The following is a 14,062-nucleotide window of genomic DNA, read 5'->3' as shown; positions in this document are numbered from 1 at the left end:
TATAAAGTGTGCTCCGCCAAGGCCCTGTACATTCCATGAGATGATCCTCATGGATGCCCTGCTGAGGTGGATGCTGTCTCAGCCGTACGGCGGGCCTTCGCAAGCGGCTTGGATGGAGAGTAGTCCCCATCCGAACGGCTGCGAATCTGCCCACCCGGTGTACTGCAAGAATCCCGGATCAGGCGCCAGTGGTGGCTGTGGCCCATGGCGACTGCCTCCTGCTCTGACAAAGAAACCTCGTGTATACTCACATATCCAGGGTCGCGTGCCAAGTCTGCCACTATGCGCACGACCAAATGCCGAATCCCTGAGGTATCTACACTCCCGGGATCCAAGAAAAAATGAGCCAACTCCCAAAGTCGGCCTATCACATCAGTCACCTCCAGATCGCTCATGTGGTGAGAAAACTCAACTGCTTGAGTCTTCAAAGTGCTGAGAGCGAGCTCTAGAGTCCACTCCCGATCACAAGGTCCACATAGAGGGAACGAGAAGGCCACCGCTGAGTCTAGTGCCTCCTCCCCGCGGGCCGGAGGTATCACTACATGAACTCGAATGGGTGCTGGCTCATGGGGGCCCTCTGCTCCAAAAAGCCGTGTAAAGGTATAATCAAAGGCCTCCGAGCGCTGTCTAATGCCAAGGCGACTCAGCCGACTGCGGATAGATGAAATCCGTGAGGCCCTAATCGGCATAGGTCTCCTCTGTGATGCTCGAGCGAGGTCAGTGCTCAGCGCTCTCCGGACTGCAGGTGAGCGCCAGGGAACTGCCAGGGTCTCCCGGGAAGGTGAGGCGGGCGGAGGGGGAGGAGGGGGAGGCGAGGGAGGTGGAGAGGGAGCCGCTGCCGAAACCGGAGCAGGGGCGGGAGGAGGCGAAGGTGGAAGCGAGGCGGTGGGAGGGGACGGGGGTGGGGGGGGTGAAGGAGGGGGAGCTGGCATCTCCTGGTCCTCGGTCGCTGCAGGGGTCTCCTCCTGAAGGGGAGCAAAGCTGTTCCTCACGGGAACCCAGTGAGGCTGAGACTGTGGCTGCTGCTGCAGCGGTCTCTGTGCGTGCTGCTGTGGCTGTCTCCCTCGGCGGCGCCCCTGTCCAGGCTACCACTCCGAGGTCTCTGTGGCCTGAGCAGGTGTCCCTGAGGCAGCCTGCCGAGCCGAATCTGTGGGCGGGCCATCAGTAGCCTGCTGCTGTGGTGAGGGTCGAGGTCTCCTGCGAGGGCAGGCCTTGGCCAGATGACCGACCTGCCTACAAATGAAGCACTGGTTCGGGAGCCCTGAGAACTCCACTCTCTGATCTATCCACCCCCCCCCCTATCCTAGGTAGCTGAATGACCTTAGGAAGGGAGGAGATGTCAGACACCAACACTCTGACCGAAGGTAGCCCAGCTGCTCTGGCCACCACTGAAGCTGCTGAGGGGCCCGTCTCTAGTACCGAGCCCACCAATGCTCCGAGCCTGGAGAGGAGCGGAAGATACTCCCGACGGAGACCAGGGAAACAAACTGTAATATGGAAGAGGCGCTCTCCCTGCTCCGCCGCTGCTGGGTCAAATCCATGCTGCCGAGGTCTGAAGAAAGCCCGAGCACCCCTGATGTCCAGAGGACTCATGGCAAGGACCTTGGCAACGCTCTGGGCGGCCTCGAACTCGATCTGATAATGGCCCTGGCCCAGGAGCTGTACATCTAAGATCTTGCCCACATCTGCAAGAAGGCGAGCCTGAAGAAGATCCCTGATCTCCCCTCTGCTGGGGCGAGTGCCGACTATACGGCAGATGGTGGAATGAGCCTGGAGGCGTTCCACCTCTGCGGTGAGGCTCGCTTCCTCTTCCGGCGAAAGAGAAAGCCTGATGGGGATGTCCTCGGGGGCGGGCGAGGGGGCTGCGGATGAGTCCCTCTGAGGCGAGGCGGGAGGAGTCTCCATCAGAGTCTGAAGCTCAGGCGAAGGCGAAGGCAAGGCGAATGCGGAAAACCTGCAAGAAACGGGCTGCACCCAAAGAGGCGGAAGACCGGATGAAAATGAAGAAAAACAAAACCCCCTGGGGGGTGAAAAACAGCACGAAAGAGGAGGGAGAGGGGGAAAACGAAGGAGAAGCCCTGAGGGGGGGGGTGGCAACAAAGCGAAAGGGAGGGGAGGCGGGGCGCTGCAGAAGGGGGGCGGGCACGAACAGGCGGAGAGGTGGGGGGCGAACAGGCGACAAAGGGGAGGGGGGGGCGAACAGGCGAAGAGGGGGTTGGGGGCGAAAATACGAAGAGGCGGCTAGGAGGGGGGGACGAAATGGCGAGGAGGGGGGAGGCGCAGCAGCGAGGCAGGAGGGGGCGCAACAGCGAGAAGAGGGGAGCGAAGGCAGGCGGGGGGTGGAGAGGCGAACAGGCGGAGAGGTGGGGGGCGAACAGGCGACAGAGAGAGGGGAGGCGTACAGGCGGGCGCGCAGTGCAGGGTGGAGGCGGGAGCTTCAGCGAGCTAGGGTAATCTTATCTCTTCATTCAAAGTTAATCAACCACAAAAAACTTGCAAGTAAGGAGATTAGTTTCAATATACATTGTATGTTCAAAGTACTCCAAACAGGACATGTTCAAGTCTTGTGTAAAGTTAATCCTTTCAGGATGTGCCGTGAGTGTTTGTTGACCTAACAAATCCCATAGCTCAAGGGTCATGAGATTGTGTTCTTGTGTTGAATAAAGCTGTGCTTGAGCTATGGTGATTTTATTTGAAATTTCCAATCCAACGAAAATCCTAGGGATCTTTTCAGTAAGATATGTTGGAAGTTTCAGCTCCTGCAAGGTTTCTTCCTCCCGTTAATAGCAATTGTACATTGCCTGTAGGAGTGTTCAAGGTGACTGTTTCCATGGATTCATCTAGTGAATATAACGATTCACTTATCCAAGGTCCACCAAAGAAGACATCATACTTAAGGGAATCTAGGGTAACATGAAATGTAAATTCCATATCACCATCGATTGTTTGAGTAGTGTATCTAAAGTAACCTGAAACTTCAATGTTTTGTTCATTGGTTCCTTTTGCAAGACTATTGCTTGTAGGAATGAGTTTAGGTTGTCCCAATGACACCCAAGTGTCTATTGTCATGATGTTATGACTTGCTCGAGGGCTAATCAATGCGCATTTGCGCTGAACATCATTGCTTGTATGGAAATCCAACCATACCATGATAGAATCTTCCAAAAGAACCATGGGTGTTTCGGTTATTGTTTCAGCTTCAGATCTTGTGTCTGTTTCATATTCCCATTCACTTTCATCCTCTGTTTGGGTCTCAGCTTTTTCATGAGTACCCAATGCATACACTGGCACACTTGGCCCTCTGACAATTCTTAATGAGGGTTGTTTGGGAGCTTGCGAATCCTCACAGTCTTGTTTTATGGAGTTCATTATGTCTTTGCATAACTCAGGATGAGCCATTAAAGGTGCAAGTACTGATGTGATGCTGGCTTTATCATGAGAGAAGAGCATTCCTCCGAATGAGGTTTTGAGAGACTGTTTTAATCTTGTAAGGGAATTATCGAATTCCTCACGTGCTTTCTCAAGCCTATAGTTCGTACAGTCTGTTTCAAATGACTCTTCTGTAGAGAGTATATCTTCCTCTTGAAAGGGAAAGCGGTACTCCTCTAGGCTTTGTATCTTGGTTGCTGTTTTAGGTTTGGCATTATGAGGTTCAATCACAACCGGTGACCCTGTAAGACATTCAACCAAGCTAAGCAAGCTCTCCTGAGCTTGCTTTTTGCATTCCACATACGTCATGTGATCATTATTATCCATTTGGGGTGGTTGGGTGGGTTCTAGTTTTTTGATTGGTCTATGTGGTGCACTGAGCGTAGAGTAAGAACTTGTTTCATCCTCACTTAGTGATATACTAGAACTTGTTTCATTCTCTGACTTTCTTTGGTTTATCCGTTTTTCATTATGTTTACCCATGCAACGAGATCGAATTTTCTTTTGCGTTTTTGTATCCTGTGTCACACGTATGGATGTTGAGGTTTGTGTGGTAGTCTTTGAGGTGAATGCTTCTGTATCATGTATAGCTTTTGGCTCTTTCGTGTTTATGTCCCTTGCTTATGTCCTCTACAGACTCCTTTTCCCTGTCTTTTAATTCGACCTTGGTTTCAACAGCTTGGTGTCCTTTGTTTTTCTTGGTTTTAGAAGGTTTTGCTCCTTCTTTTGGGTTCTGTTTTGAAGCATGTTCTTCTACCCATGTGATATTGTCTTTTGCGTTCCTTTTGACTATTTCTCGTGCCTTGGCTTGTAAGCGTATAAGCACATTCAAAGGCATCGTGACCAATTGTCTATTTTATACACTTAAGATGTTGAGAGTTGTATTTTGTGAGACAAGCTACATTGATGCAACTTGGAACATGTGATCAATGCAACATCGTTCACACATTGGTCGCAAGGTGTCAATGACTATGGGCATGGAAGTACTCCAAACTGCACAATCTGCCACCTTGTGAGGTCCACGACAATAGAAACATTGAAGTGTTCGATTAACTGCTTCCTAAGCAGTTTCTACCCTTTGGACTGTTTCTGTTTGGTACACAGGAGATAGAGGTTTTGAGTACATTGTGGATGAAGTGGGACATTTTTTAGTATCATGGTCAAAGGTTTTACAATATATACAGTATAGAAGGACATGTGCCTTGTATACACAATGAGGATTGGAATGATCGTAGTAATTGTACTATTTCGTTCCTCACTTTTAGAGGCATTAAGGATGTTTGGTTTTGAAGGTTTTCATCCTCTCTTAAGAATGTTTGCTGTAAGGTTTTAAGCAAGGCTGCATAAAATTCTGGGAATGTCAATTCCGAGATCGATCTTTATTTTGTCTTAACTTCGGTTTAGATGAGGAACACCTCGGAGCATGATCATCTTCTAGCATGTTGTCATCTAAACGTATTGCTTCTTTACAACATTGATCGAATGTTTCCAGATTGGATACAATGATCAAGTTGTGTAAGCTGTTATTCTTCAAGCCTATCATGAAACATCTCCTCAATTGAACATCGTTTAATCTCTCCCATGACTCACAACGTGAGTCCAAGAGTTATATCCTAAGGATAAAATCTCTAATGGATTCATTTGGTTGACGCTCAATTGAATAAAGTTCTATTGTTGCACTCCACCGATCACCTTGTCTGAAAAAGCCATGTATAAAGGCTGATTTTAAGGTTTTGAAGTTGGTCTTGATCGCCGGCATCAATGCGATGAACCATCGACTAGCTTTTCCCTCTAAGCATAAGTTCAACGCATGTATCTTATTGGGGAAGTTGGGATTTCCAAAGGCTTCACATCTCTGTTCAAACATTTAAATGAATTAAACAGGGTCTATTGTTCCATCATATTTACCCATAATTTTGAAAATTTGTACGGCCGTATTTCTATATAAATCACTGAGAACGTATGTGAGTGCTCTTGTTGGAAGAGACTCAGTGAGTCCTTGGGCCACCCCCTTCCTAGACTAGTCAATATGTCCAAAGTGTGGGCATCCAGGAAAGGATTGGTACTTATAGGATTTGCGGGAATGTTAGGCAAGGGACCAAAGCCCGGTGGAATCGAAGTCATTTGGGGTGTAAAACCTGATGACACGCTTATTATAGGCATGGCCAATGACATGGGGAGGTGAATTGGCGGCATAGATCTTAATGGCTCGAAGATGACAGCCATTGAATTTAGTCCTTGTATGATCCCTGGCACTCCCTCTATCGTGGCTATGTCGGAATACCTAAATGCTCCTTAATGAGCAATTAAAATTTTTATTTCTATTTTTTTGCTTTTTATACTTTCCCACAGCCCGTTACAGCCTCAAAAGACTTGGCGTACTCTTCGTTGGATCAAACGAGTGTCTGTTTGCCCTAATTAGCTTAGGCGCTATACCTAAAACCTATTTTCCATCACTATCTCAAGTCGGAAAAAATTTCCGAGAATTTTTTCCTTGTTTCGCAGCACGTTTTGAGGGTGTTCTAAAAGGAATCTTAAAAAACTCTGTATGAGGGAGTTGTATTTTTGAAATACTACAACTTTGTTTCCTTGAGTCGTCCGTGATTTTATTGTTTAGACCCTCAAAAAGTAGCCCGAATATGGCTCGCGCATTTTCTCAAAAAAGTAAGTGAAAATCAAAAAGGTCAACCTTTTAACGACACCCCTTACACCCTTTATAAATGACTCCCAAAATGGACAATTTTGACAACTCATGAGCATCTACTCATTGAATGCTCATTAGCCTCAATGAGTTATGTAAAAAAGTGATTAAATATTAATCTAACATCAATCCTTTCACTAATCTTTTCCTCTTTTACACTAATCAAGGACTCTAATTAACCACTAATCTCTAATTAATTCACACAATTGAGCACAGCATTAGATAGAGCAAGAAAATGCTAATCTTTGTGCATCAACAATTGTATAAATTAATCTAAAATAAAAGATTAAGTAGACTCTTAATTATGGTCTCCTCTTTTAAGGTAAAATTAAACAAAGAGAATCAAATTTCTTCAATTGATGAAAAATTGATGTGATTAGGTGTTTTGATGATCTCAAAACACTCAAAAACTCCAATTTTGACTACTCATATAATCAATTTAGACCCCAATTAACACATTTTCTAATTTTTTAGCCTTTTGAACAAGATTAATCACCCTTAATGACAAAAACCAATCCATTAAGAGAAATTAGTCAAATTCAAGAGTTTTTTTATGGTTTTTTTTTTAAATAAAAGATTAAGCTACTCCTAATGCTTGCTAACACTCTAATCCAAACAATTTCAACAAAAAAACACACAATTAAACTAAAATTAATGATCTTAGTTCTATGTTTAAACTAAAGAGAGCTAACATTCACTAAAAATTGCATTTTATTGCATTGTTTGATGCAATGGATGCAAACTAAGCCTAATACACACTATGTGCAAACCCTAAGAATATGAAAAACCACCAAAACAACAACAAAAACAACAAATTAATCTAAAAATTAAGTAAAAAGCATTATTTTCAAAAACAAAAAAGAGAGCTATTCTACACCAAATCTTACACAAATCACCATCAAATCCACATCTTTTTCATGGGAAACCATTAATCAAGATAATGGGCAATGGGTTATGCGTAGATTAGAGACAAAACGATAGAAAAAGCCAAGAGATGGCTCCCCGGCAACGGTGCCAAAAATTTTATGGCTCACCCTAAGAGATTACTCGGTGAATTGCAACTATCATGAGAATCTTTCCAATGGCCGAGCTCGTAACCCTTGAGGTCTCCAAGCTCTACAACTCTTTAAGAAGCAATTCCACCGTGTCTCCCCGCGAGCGTTGTCACACCGCCGCGTTGCACTATGGATCCTCATCCCTCCTCTCACCTCACTTCACTCACACACAATCACTAGTATGCAATAGGGAGAGAGATTAGCAAGAGCAAGTCTCAATTGCACAATGGAAGAGTATCTTGTATTATGAGAGAGATTCACTTATATACATGGCCATAAGTGTTCACACTCACGTAAACTATGGCTGGCCGAACACTTTAGGCTCATAAGAGGCCTAATGCTATTACAATGACTACTCTCATAATATATCCATAAAGTACATCACTTAGGAGTCAGGACTTCATCCTAACTTGCTACCACACGCTCTTGAAGCGGATATCGCCATAAATACTCCATCACACCATTACGGGCGCCCATCCAAGTTGTAGCTTTGGACACTATTGCTTCATATCTTGAATGTATGACCCTTTGGTGTATCTACCATGACTCCTTGATATAAGATAATGGCGGTAGCTCTTGTTAATCCTAGAATTGGATTAACAGTAGACGTTGAGCGTCAATAGCCGTGGAAACAGTTGGCTTTGCACGGAGGATTCATGATGGCAAACGGAGACCAATCATGAGCTCCTTCTGAGTGGTTTTGCCTCCTCACGCGATGAATAGCAAAATCGAGCTGACCCAAAAGCCGGATTGATGGGGACTTCAAGAGGTGGGATAGGCTCGGATACCAACTTTGTTAATCAAAGAGCATAGTGAGGAGATAGGCTACGGAGGGTAGAAGATATTCATAACGTGGATATGAATAAAGCGGGAGAGAGAGAGATAGAGAGAGAGTGTGCTCACAATACTAAAGGGGATAACATGGACGCAATACTCAAGTGCATATATTAGTTAAGTGATGGGTACAATATATAGGACTAGAGGTCCATCTACCTCATAGACCAACATTGAATGCACACGTATCCACTCCACCTAAGAGTGGATTCACACACAACTACACACATAAATGGATACAAAAACACACAATTGCACATATTCCAACATATATAAGGACTAACCCCCTTTCCCCCACTTTATCTCATTTTTTCTGCATTCCCTTGAGATCATTAGGGACTGCTTCTGCTTCTTATCATCATACAGTACCTACGGCCTTCCCTCAAGCTCAGTTTTCAGCAATAAACATCAGTTTCCAGCATTTACAAGTCTTGTACCTGGGCCAACATCTGTGTTTCTATTTGCTTCACTTTCTTTCTTAATCCTCTCGACGACATGCTTCCCTTGTGAGTCGAACTCATCTAAAAATAACTACCCACATGAAGCTACACTGAATCCCCAGCTTAAAGCTAGAAACTCTCTGTCAGTTGATTCTACAATGAACTGGGTGAATGCCTTCTATAGGCTCTTTGGCTGCCGGTCCATCTAGCTAACTGCTATCACCAGGTTCAGTGGACATAAAAGTTTAAAACTCATTAAATCCTCCACCGACCTGAGGTATTTGGCCGACTCCGTCTCTGTCCACACTAAGCTTCTTCTTGAGCCTATCTGAGCCTGGCAAATGGCTTAACCCTAGTGTTTATCTGTTGCAAATTAAGGATTTAGCCTCGGATTAGCATGTCCATGACATCACCTTCTGCTAAACTTGATGACGGGGTTCCAACTTCCGACCCTAGATGATTGTCATCATCCCCTATCTCCACATATGGTCTCCCATACCTGTCATCCTTGCCTTCCTGGCACTTTTCATTGAAAACCTTGCCTTACGTTTTTGAATCCACTCCAACTCTGATATAGAGATCTGTGCATCTGTTCCACTTTGTCCCCTTGTCCTTCATGCCCTGTCCCTGAACACTTCCATGATCTTCTTTCTCGAGACTGATTCTCGGTTTCCTTGCACCCCTTGTCACCAGCCTGGACATTTCCCAGTATGAAAGGAGTCTGGTGGACTCCATGATGTCTAAATATTTGGAAAGTACAAGCTTTGGGAATGGGGGATTATCCTAGAATACAAAGGACCACACTCCTAAAATTTAGGAGAGTTGCTATTTTTGGCCCGACTCCGATGGAAATTCTGTTCGCGTCATTACATCTGGAATTGAGCAGATACCAAGAGTTGGCAAAGTGCCTATGCCAGAATGTCTACCAGTTGGGATATTTTTAGAGATAAAGTTTATGGAAGGACCCATCTCTTAGATTGGGACATGTGGCAAGAAAGTGGACCAAAGCGAGACGAGTGGCCTGACACTTGTTAGAAAGTGGATCAAAGTGAGACAAGTGACATGACATCCCCCTTTGCTAAACTTGATGACGGGATTCCAAACTGCTTCTTGGATGACTGTCATCATCCCATTCTATTCCTGGAGTCCCTCTGTCATCCTTCCTACTCTGGCAACCTTCTCACTGAATAGCCGACTCGGTCTCCAAATCCACTCTAAATCTGAAGAGGATCTATGCATCTGTTCCATCCAGTCCCCATTCCGTTCTTGCCCTATCTCTTAACACCGTCTTGGTCTTCATTCCTGAGAAATGAGTCTGGCACTCTCACTCCACCCCTTGGAGGATAATCCTCCCTTGGAACCGTTGCCCGAAAGCCTTTCCTGGCTCACAGGACTACCATCCCCTTTGGGCTTTGTGGAACACCACCAACCAACCTCGTGGGAGCTCTTCCTAGTCTTGTGTTCCTTGCCTTGGGCCTCGTACTTGTGCACTTTCATGTACCTTGGACCTGTACACCTTCATATGGGACTGAATCAATGTTCAGCCTTGCTGAGCCTGATGCTCTGATACCAATGTTACATGCGGAAGCTATGAGAGTCTTCTTTTAGCCCTAAACACCTTCTAGAACATGTTGATGCAAAAACGCAAACAGAAAGGAGAGTAGAGAGAGAGAGAGAGAGAGAGCTCGAAATTCAGTATTTCATATGGTACAAATCCTTCCTGCCTTCCATGAAAAGGTAAAACACCTAAACAAGTCCTAGTTCTATGACCCAACTCAAAAGGGAGTTGAATGAACAAAATAATGAGCAAACATGCCTTTTATAGGCCTTGGACAGCTAGAGATCTGACCGACTGCTGGTCAGCCAACCGCCTGGACACCCATCTCTTTAATGAAGCACCCGACCTGCTCTACTGCAGCCGACTCAAATTCTTCAGGTTTTCCACTCAGCCAACAAGTCCCTATGTCCACTCCAGTCCATCCCTTGCCATATCTTGCACATCAATGCTCCAAAATTCTCGTCCTATCTGGTTCTTAATCCTTCTTTATCTAGCTGCACTCTAGGATTAGTCCTGAGATTAGCATGTACATGTGCATGCACATGACAGGTCCGAGTTGTTCAGCTAAGGCATTATGAGCACGTACCAATCAAGAAGCTATCAAGAAATCTGCTTCTTGCTACATACTCAAACAACTCTCCTTCACCTATGTTTGCTCCTCGTGGGTGTGAAGGTCACAGTACCCTCAAATGGAGGGAAAAGAGCCATCACGTATCTCAAAAGAATCATGAACGAAAACTCAAACTGTTCTGCTCCAAAGATGGAAATGTACTCAGATCAAGTCACTCCCCAAACAACCACCCCAGACGGTGAAGGATTAACGCCTTGCATGATGAGGTAATCATTTGGTGGAGCATGGAAGCACCATATATCCTACAGAAAACCAAGCTTCCCCATTGGAATATGCTATAAACACATAATGTCTGTCAGTGCTTGCTTTTCCCTTGTGTCTGCTCCTTCTCACCCACAGATGCCTGCCTGAGAGGTGAAAGAACTTAGAAGGTGCTGCACGAAACAAGAGCTCCTACCATAACCACAACTACCAAGCCCAAATGCCTCTCAATCTCAAGTGGCCATCTACTAATGGTCATGTTACTCCCTGGTCATCATGACCATGAATAGGGAGAAAAAGTTTTCTTCTCTAGCTACAAGGGCATAATGAAATACATACGGATTCTGGATGTTCAAGAAAGGAAAAGGGGGAAATCACATAAAAAAACTTGTGAAAAATTTTGAGATCGTTGCTTACCTAGCGTTCCGTGTACAAAACCGAAGTGCGAATTTTGCTACCCAGAGTTTTGTCCCACGCTGATCACTGGTAAGAGTCTCTTTTATGGTTCGTTGTAAGAGATATGCGTTTATAAAGTGTTGCATGCTTTTTGCTTTAATAAACAATACCCTCTGTCTTTTTTAAACTTTATATAAAAAAACTGGCTGTTTATAATAGAAAGTTGGCGTCCCTCTTTTAAGTCCAAAAAGCACATGTTGCGTCATCTTTAGCACACCCTCTACTCACAAATTCACAATAGCTGGCCAAAGCGTCCCTCTTCTGACAGTTGTCCTGACAGTGACTTGTCCATGGCATCCACATGCTCAAGCCTCACACGCGCGCCCACCCGGGAAGTCTAAACCCACAAAAAAATTTGAGGGCTGGCCTATGTGCTTTTTCCCCCTCTGCGCACAGCCCCAAACTAGCACATGCCCTGCTTCTGTGCACCAACTTCACCCCATGCATCCCTTCCTCCCCTTCTGTAGGCCGCGTACTTGTGCTAGCCGCTCCGATCTGAGCTCCTGACTCTCTCTATTGCGCATCATGCATAGCCCCGAGCTGCCGCACAAAAGGTTGGCAGTTTTGATTTTTTTCAAGCTTCCCCCTCTGCCGCCTACAAGCAGCCTTTCGGCCTGTATACAGGCTGTAGGACAGCCCTTCTACACACAAAACTGAGGCTATCCCTTGCTTACTCTCCTCCACGCCTATGCCTACACACCTATCACATATATTGAGGGTGCGTAAATGAGCATAAACACAGCCAACCGGGAGGAAAACCAGGGTTTTCCATGAAATTTCGTTCTACACATTCTCTACACGCATGAATCTCGCATATTCCCCCTCTCTCAAAATCCATGTAACCTAACATGTCAGCAAAACCCTAAAAAGCATAAACTTTTTTTCCTAAGATGAAAACTTAGGCATGGCATAGAGAGATACCTTCAACAAGTATGCATCAAATCAACCTTGGCACAAGAGTGTAGAAATACCGGGATCTTGCAAATCCATGAAAAGTATAATGGAAAGCTTATTGAGACCTTCTCCCATGCATCACAATAACTTCCGCATTTAGGTCGCTCTGATACCAAGTGTTACAACCCCATGGATCTCCTTAACGCAACACACACACACAAGTGATTAGTACAAACCCCCTAAGAGGGGTGCAAGCTATCTCACCTCCCAACCATAGGTTCTATGCTTCGAACCACTCTCGAGCCAAGGGCTAAGGTTTCATCATGCCAAGTCCCTTAGCATGCCGATGTATGCTCTACCACACACGTAGCCGGACTCTTGGTCCAACTTTGACCGATAGTGAGGTTATGACAACAATAACCCATGTTTCACTTAGATAGTGCCCACTACCGCTATAAATAAACATCCTATTACACATGGATTTATTAATAATAACCTTAGCCACCCGTATTAGCATGCTTCCTCCTAATCCCCAGGCTCCCCTAACCCTACCGGCTTAGGCCACTAATTGCAAGGATCAATACTAGGTACGTAACAGAGAGGAAGGGGAAGAGCCCCCAGCTCCCCTAAGGATGTAGTTTTCCTCCTCTGAGAGCAACCAACCTTGCAGGGAGTCCCCCCCTCCACTTGTATTCAGGCATTTATATTTGTTCAAAGAGTTGTAAGCTGCTCTTCCAAAGAAAAAGTTCCTTTTTTTTAGTAATTGAAGAATCTTTTCTTGGGCGAAAAAATATATAGTTGACAACGTCAATCCGTTGGTAGCATTCTTAAGGGGCCTGCTCCAACCCAACAAGGCCTTTCCGATTCTACACAACACAATGCCTTTTGAACTGCAGACTACTAAACCTATTGGTTGTTCAACATATGCCTCACTCACGTTCATGTGGTGAATAGCGGGTACTTAATGCTACCAAGCAATCTGATTCTCTTCACGTATTTCTGCTAATTCTAAAAAACAGTCATTGAATGTATCACACAAACAGTTCCTGGTCTCATAGTCTGTTGAAGGTAACATCATACAAAGGCTCCTAAGTAAATTGACAGCTTACTTACCATTTTTGTGCCATCTTCCAGTTCCAAAACAGGGTTCAAAGTATCCAACCCCTGGAAATAAGTAGAACATTGATCAATGGAGGTATTCTTTTTTCAAAACCTATCATAAGCATGTAGTTATTATGTGCAGTTTTGAGACCCTGATAGCATCCGCTAAGCTGGGGATATGTCAGGAACGTACAGAAAGACAAAACCGGTTGTTAGCTGCAGGCACCCATCCATCTTCGAATTCCAGCAATACATATTCTTTCTCCTCACCACCCATTTTCCAGGCTTCCCACAACAATTGAAAACAATAATAAATTCTCTTACCAACACATTCTGTCAGTGAGCAGTAGTACGATCCCCCGCCCTCATACGGTGATAATCGAACAAAGGGTTATGAAATCACGAATTTTCATTATAGTAAACATAACACGATTAATAAAATTATTTGTACATTTAAAATTTTGTTAGACCTTAGTTTTTTGTTAAGGTTTTTGACCTTTACACCCAAGAAATCTTCACTCTAATGCATTAATTAATTTTTTAGTGGGTGCTTCTCTTTGATTTTTGGACGAAAACGTTAGTTTCACTAAGGTTTGAAACATTAGTGCTTAGGTCTTAGGTCTTTCGTTCTCAAAGGTTACACTTTAATTAATAGCAATTATGAAGTTTTGACTTTCAAGATGAAAGGAATGAGGATAAAGGAGTTTTACAAAACACATTTATCTAAAGTAGTTTTAAAGAAAGAAATGAGGATAAAAGAGT

General features: G+C 44.6%; 1 protein-coding gene across 1 annotated transcript in view; it reads right to left on the bottom strand.

Annotated features, from left to right (window-relative positions):
• LOC147624214 (uncharacterized) overlaps positions 1-13,731 on the bottom strand; it is a 52,578-nt gene extending 38,847 nt beyond the window's left edge. Inside the window, exons 1-2 of the mRNA XM_086819162.1 lie at positions 13,494-13,731; positions 13,313-13,363 (exon numbers count right to left, since the gene is read on the bottom strand). Of these exons, the coding sequence (XP_086675288.1) occupies positions 13,313-13,363; positions 13,494-13,577 (135 nt within the window). The 5' untranslated portion in view covers positions 13,578-13,731. The remainder of the gene's footprint in view (positions 1-13,312; positions 13,364-13,493) is intronic.
• Between the last annotated feature and the right edge of the window lie 331 nt (positions 13,732-14,062).

The sequence above is a fragment of the Cibotium barometz genome, chromosome 25 (genome assembly GCF_041138505.1).
Source record: "Cibotium barometz isolate CiBa-2024 chromosome 25, ASM4113850v1, whole genome shotgun sequence".
NCBI classification, from domain to species: domain Eukaryota; kingdom Viridiplantae; phylum Streptophyta; class Polypodiopsida; order Cyatheales; family Cibotiaceae; genus Cibotium; species Cibotium barometz.
Note: the sequence above shows the minus strand (reverse complement) of the source record. Positions and strands in the feature narration are given on the sequence as shown.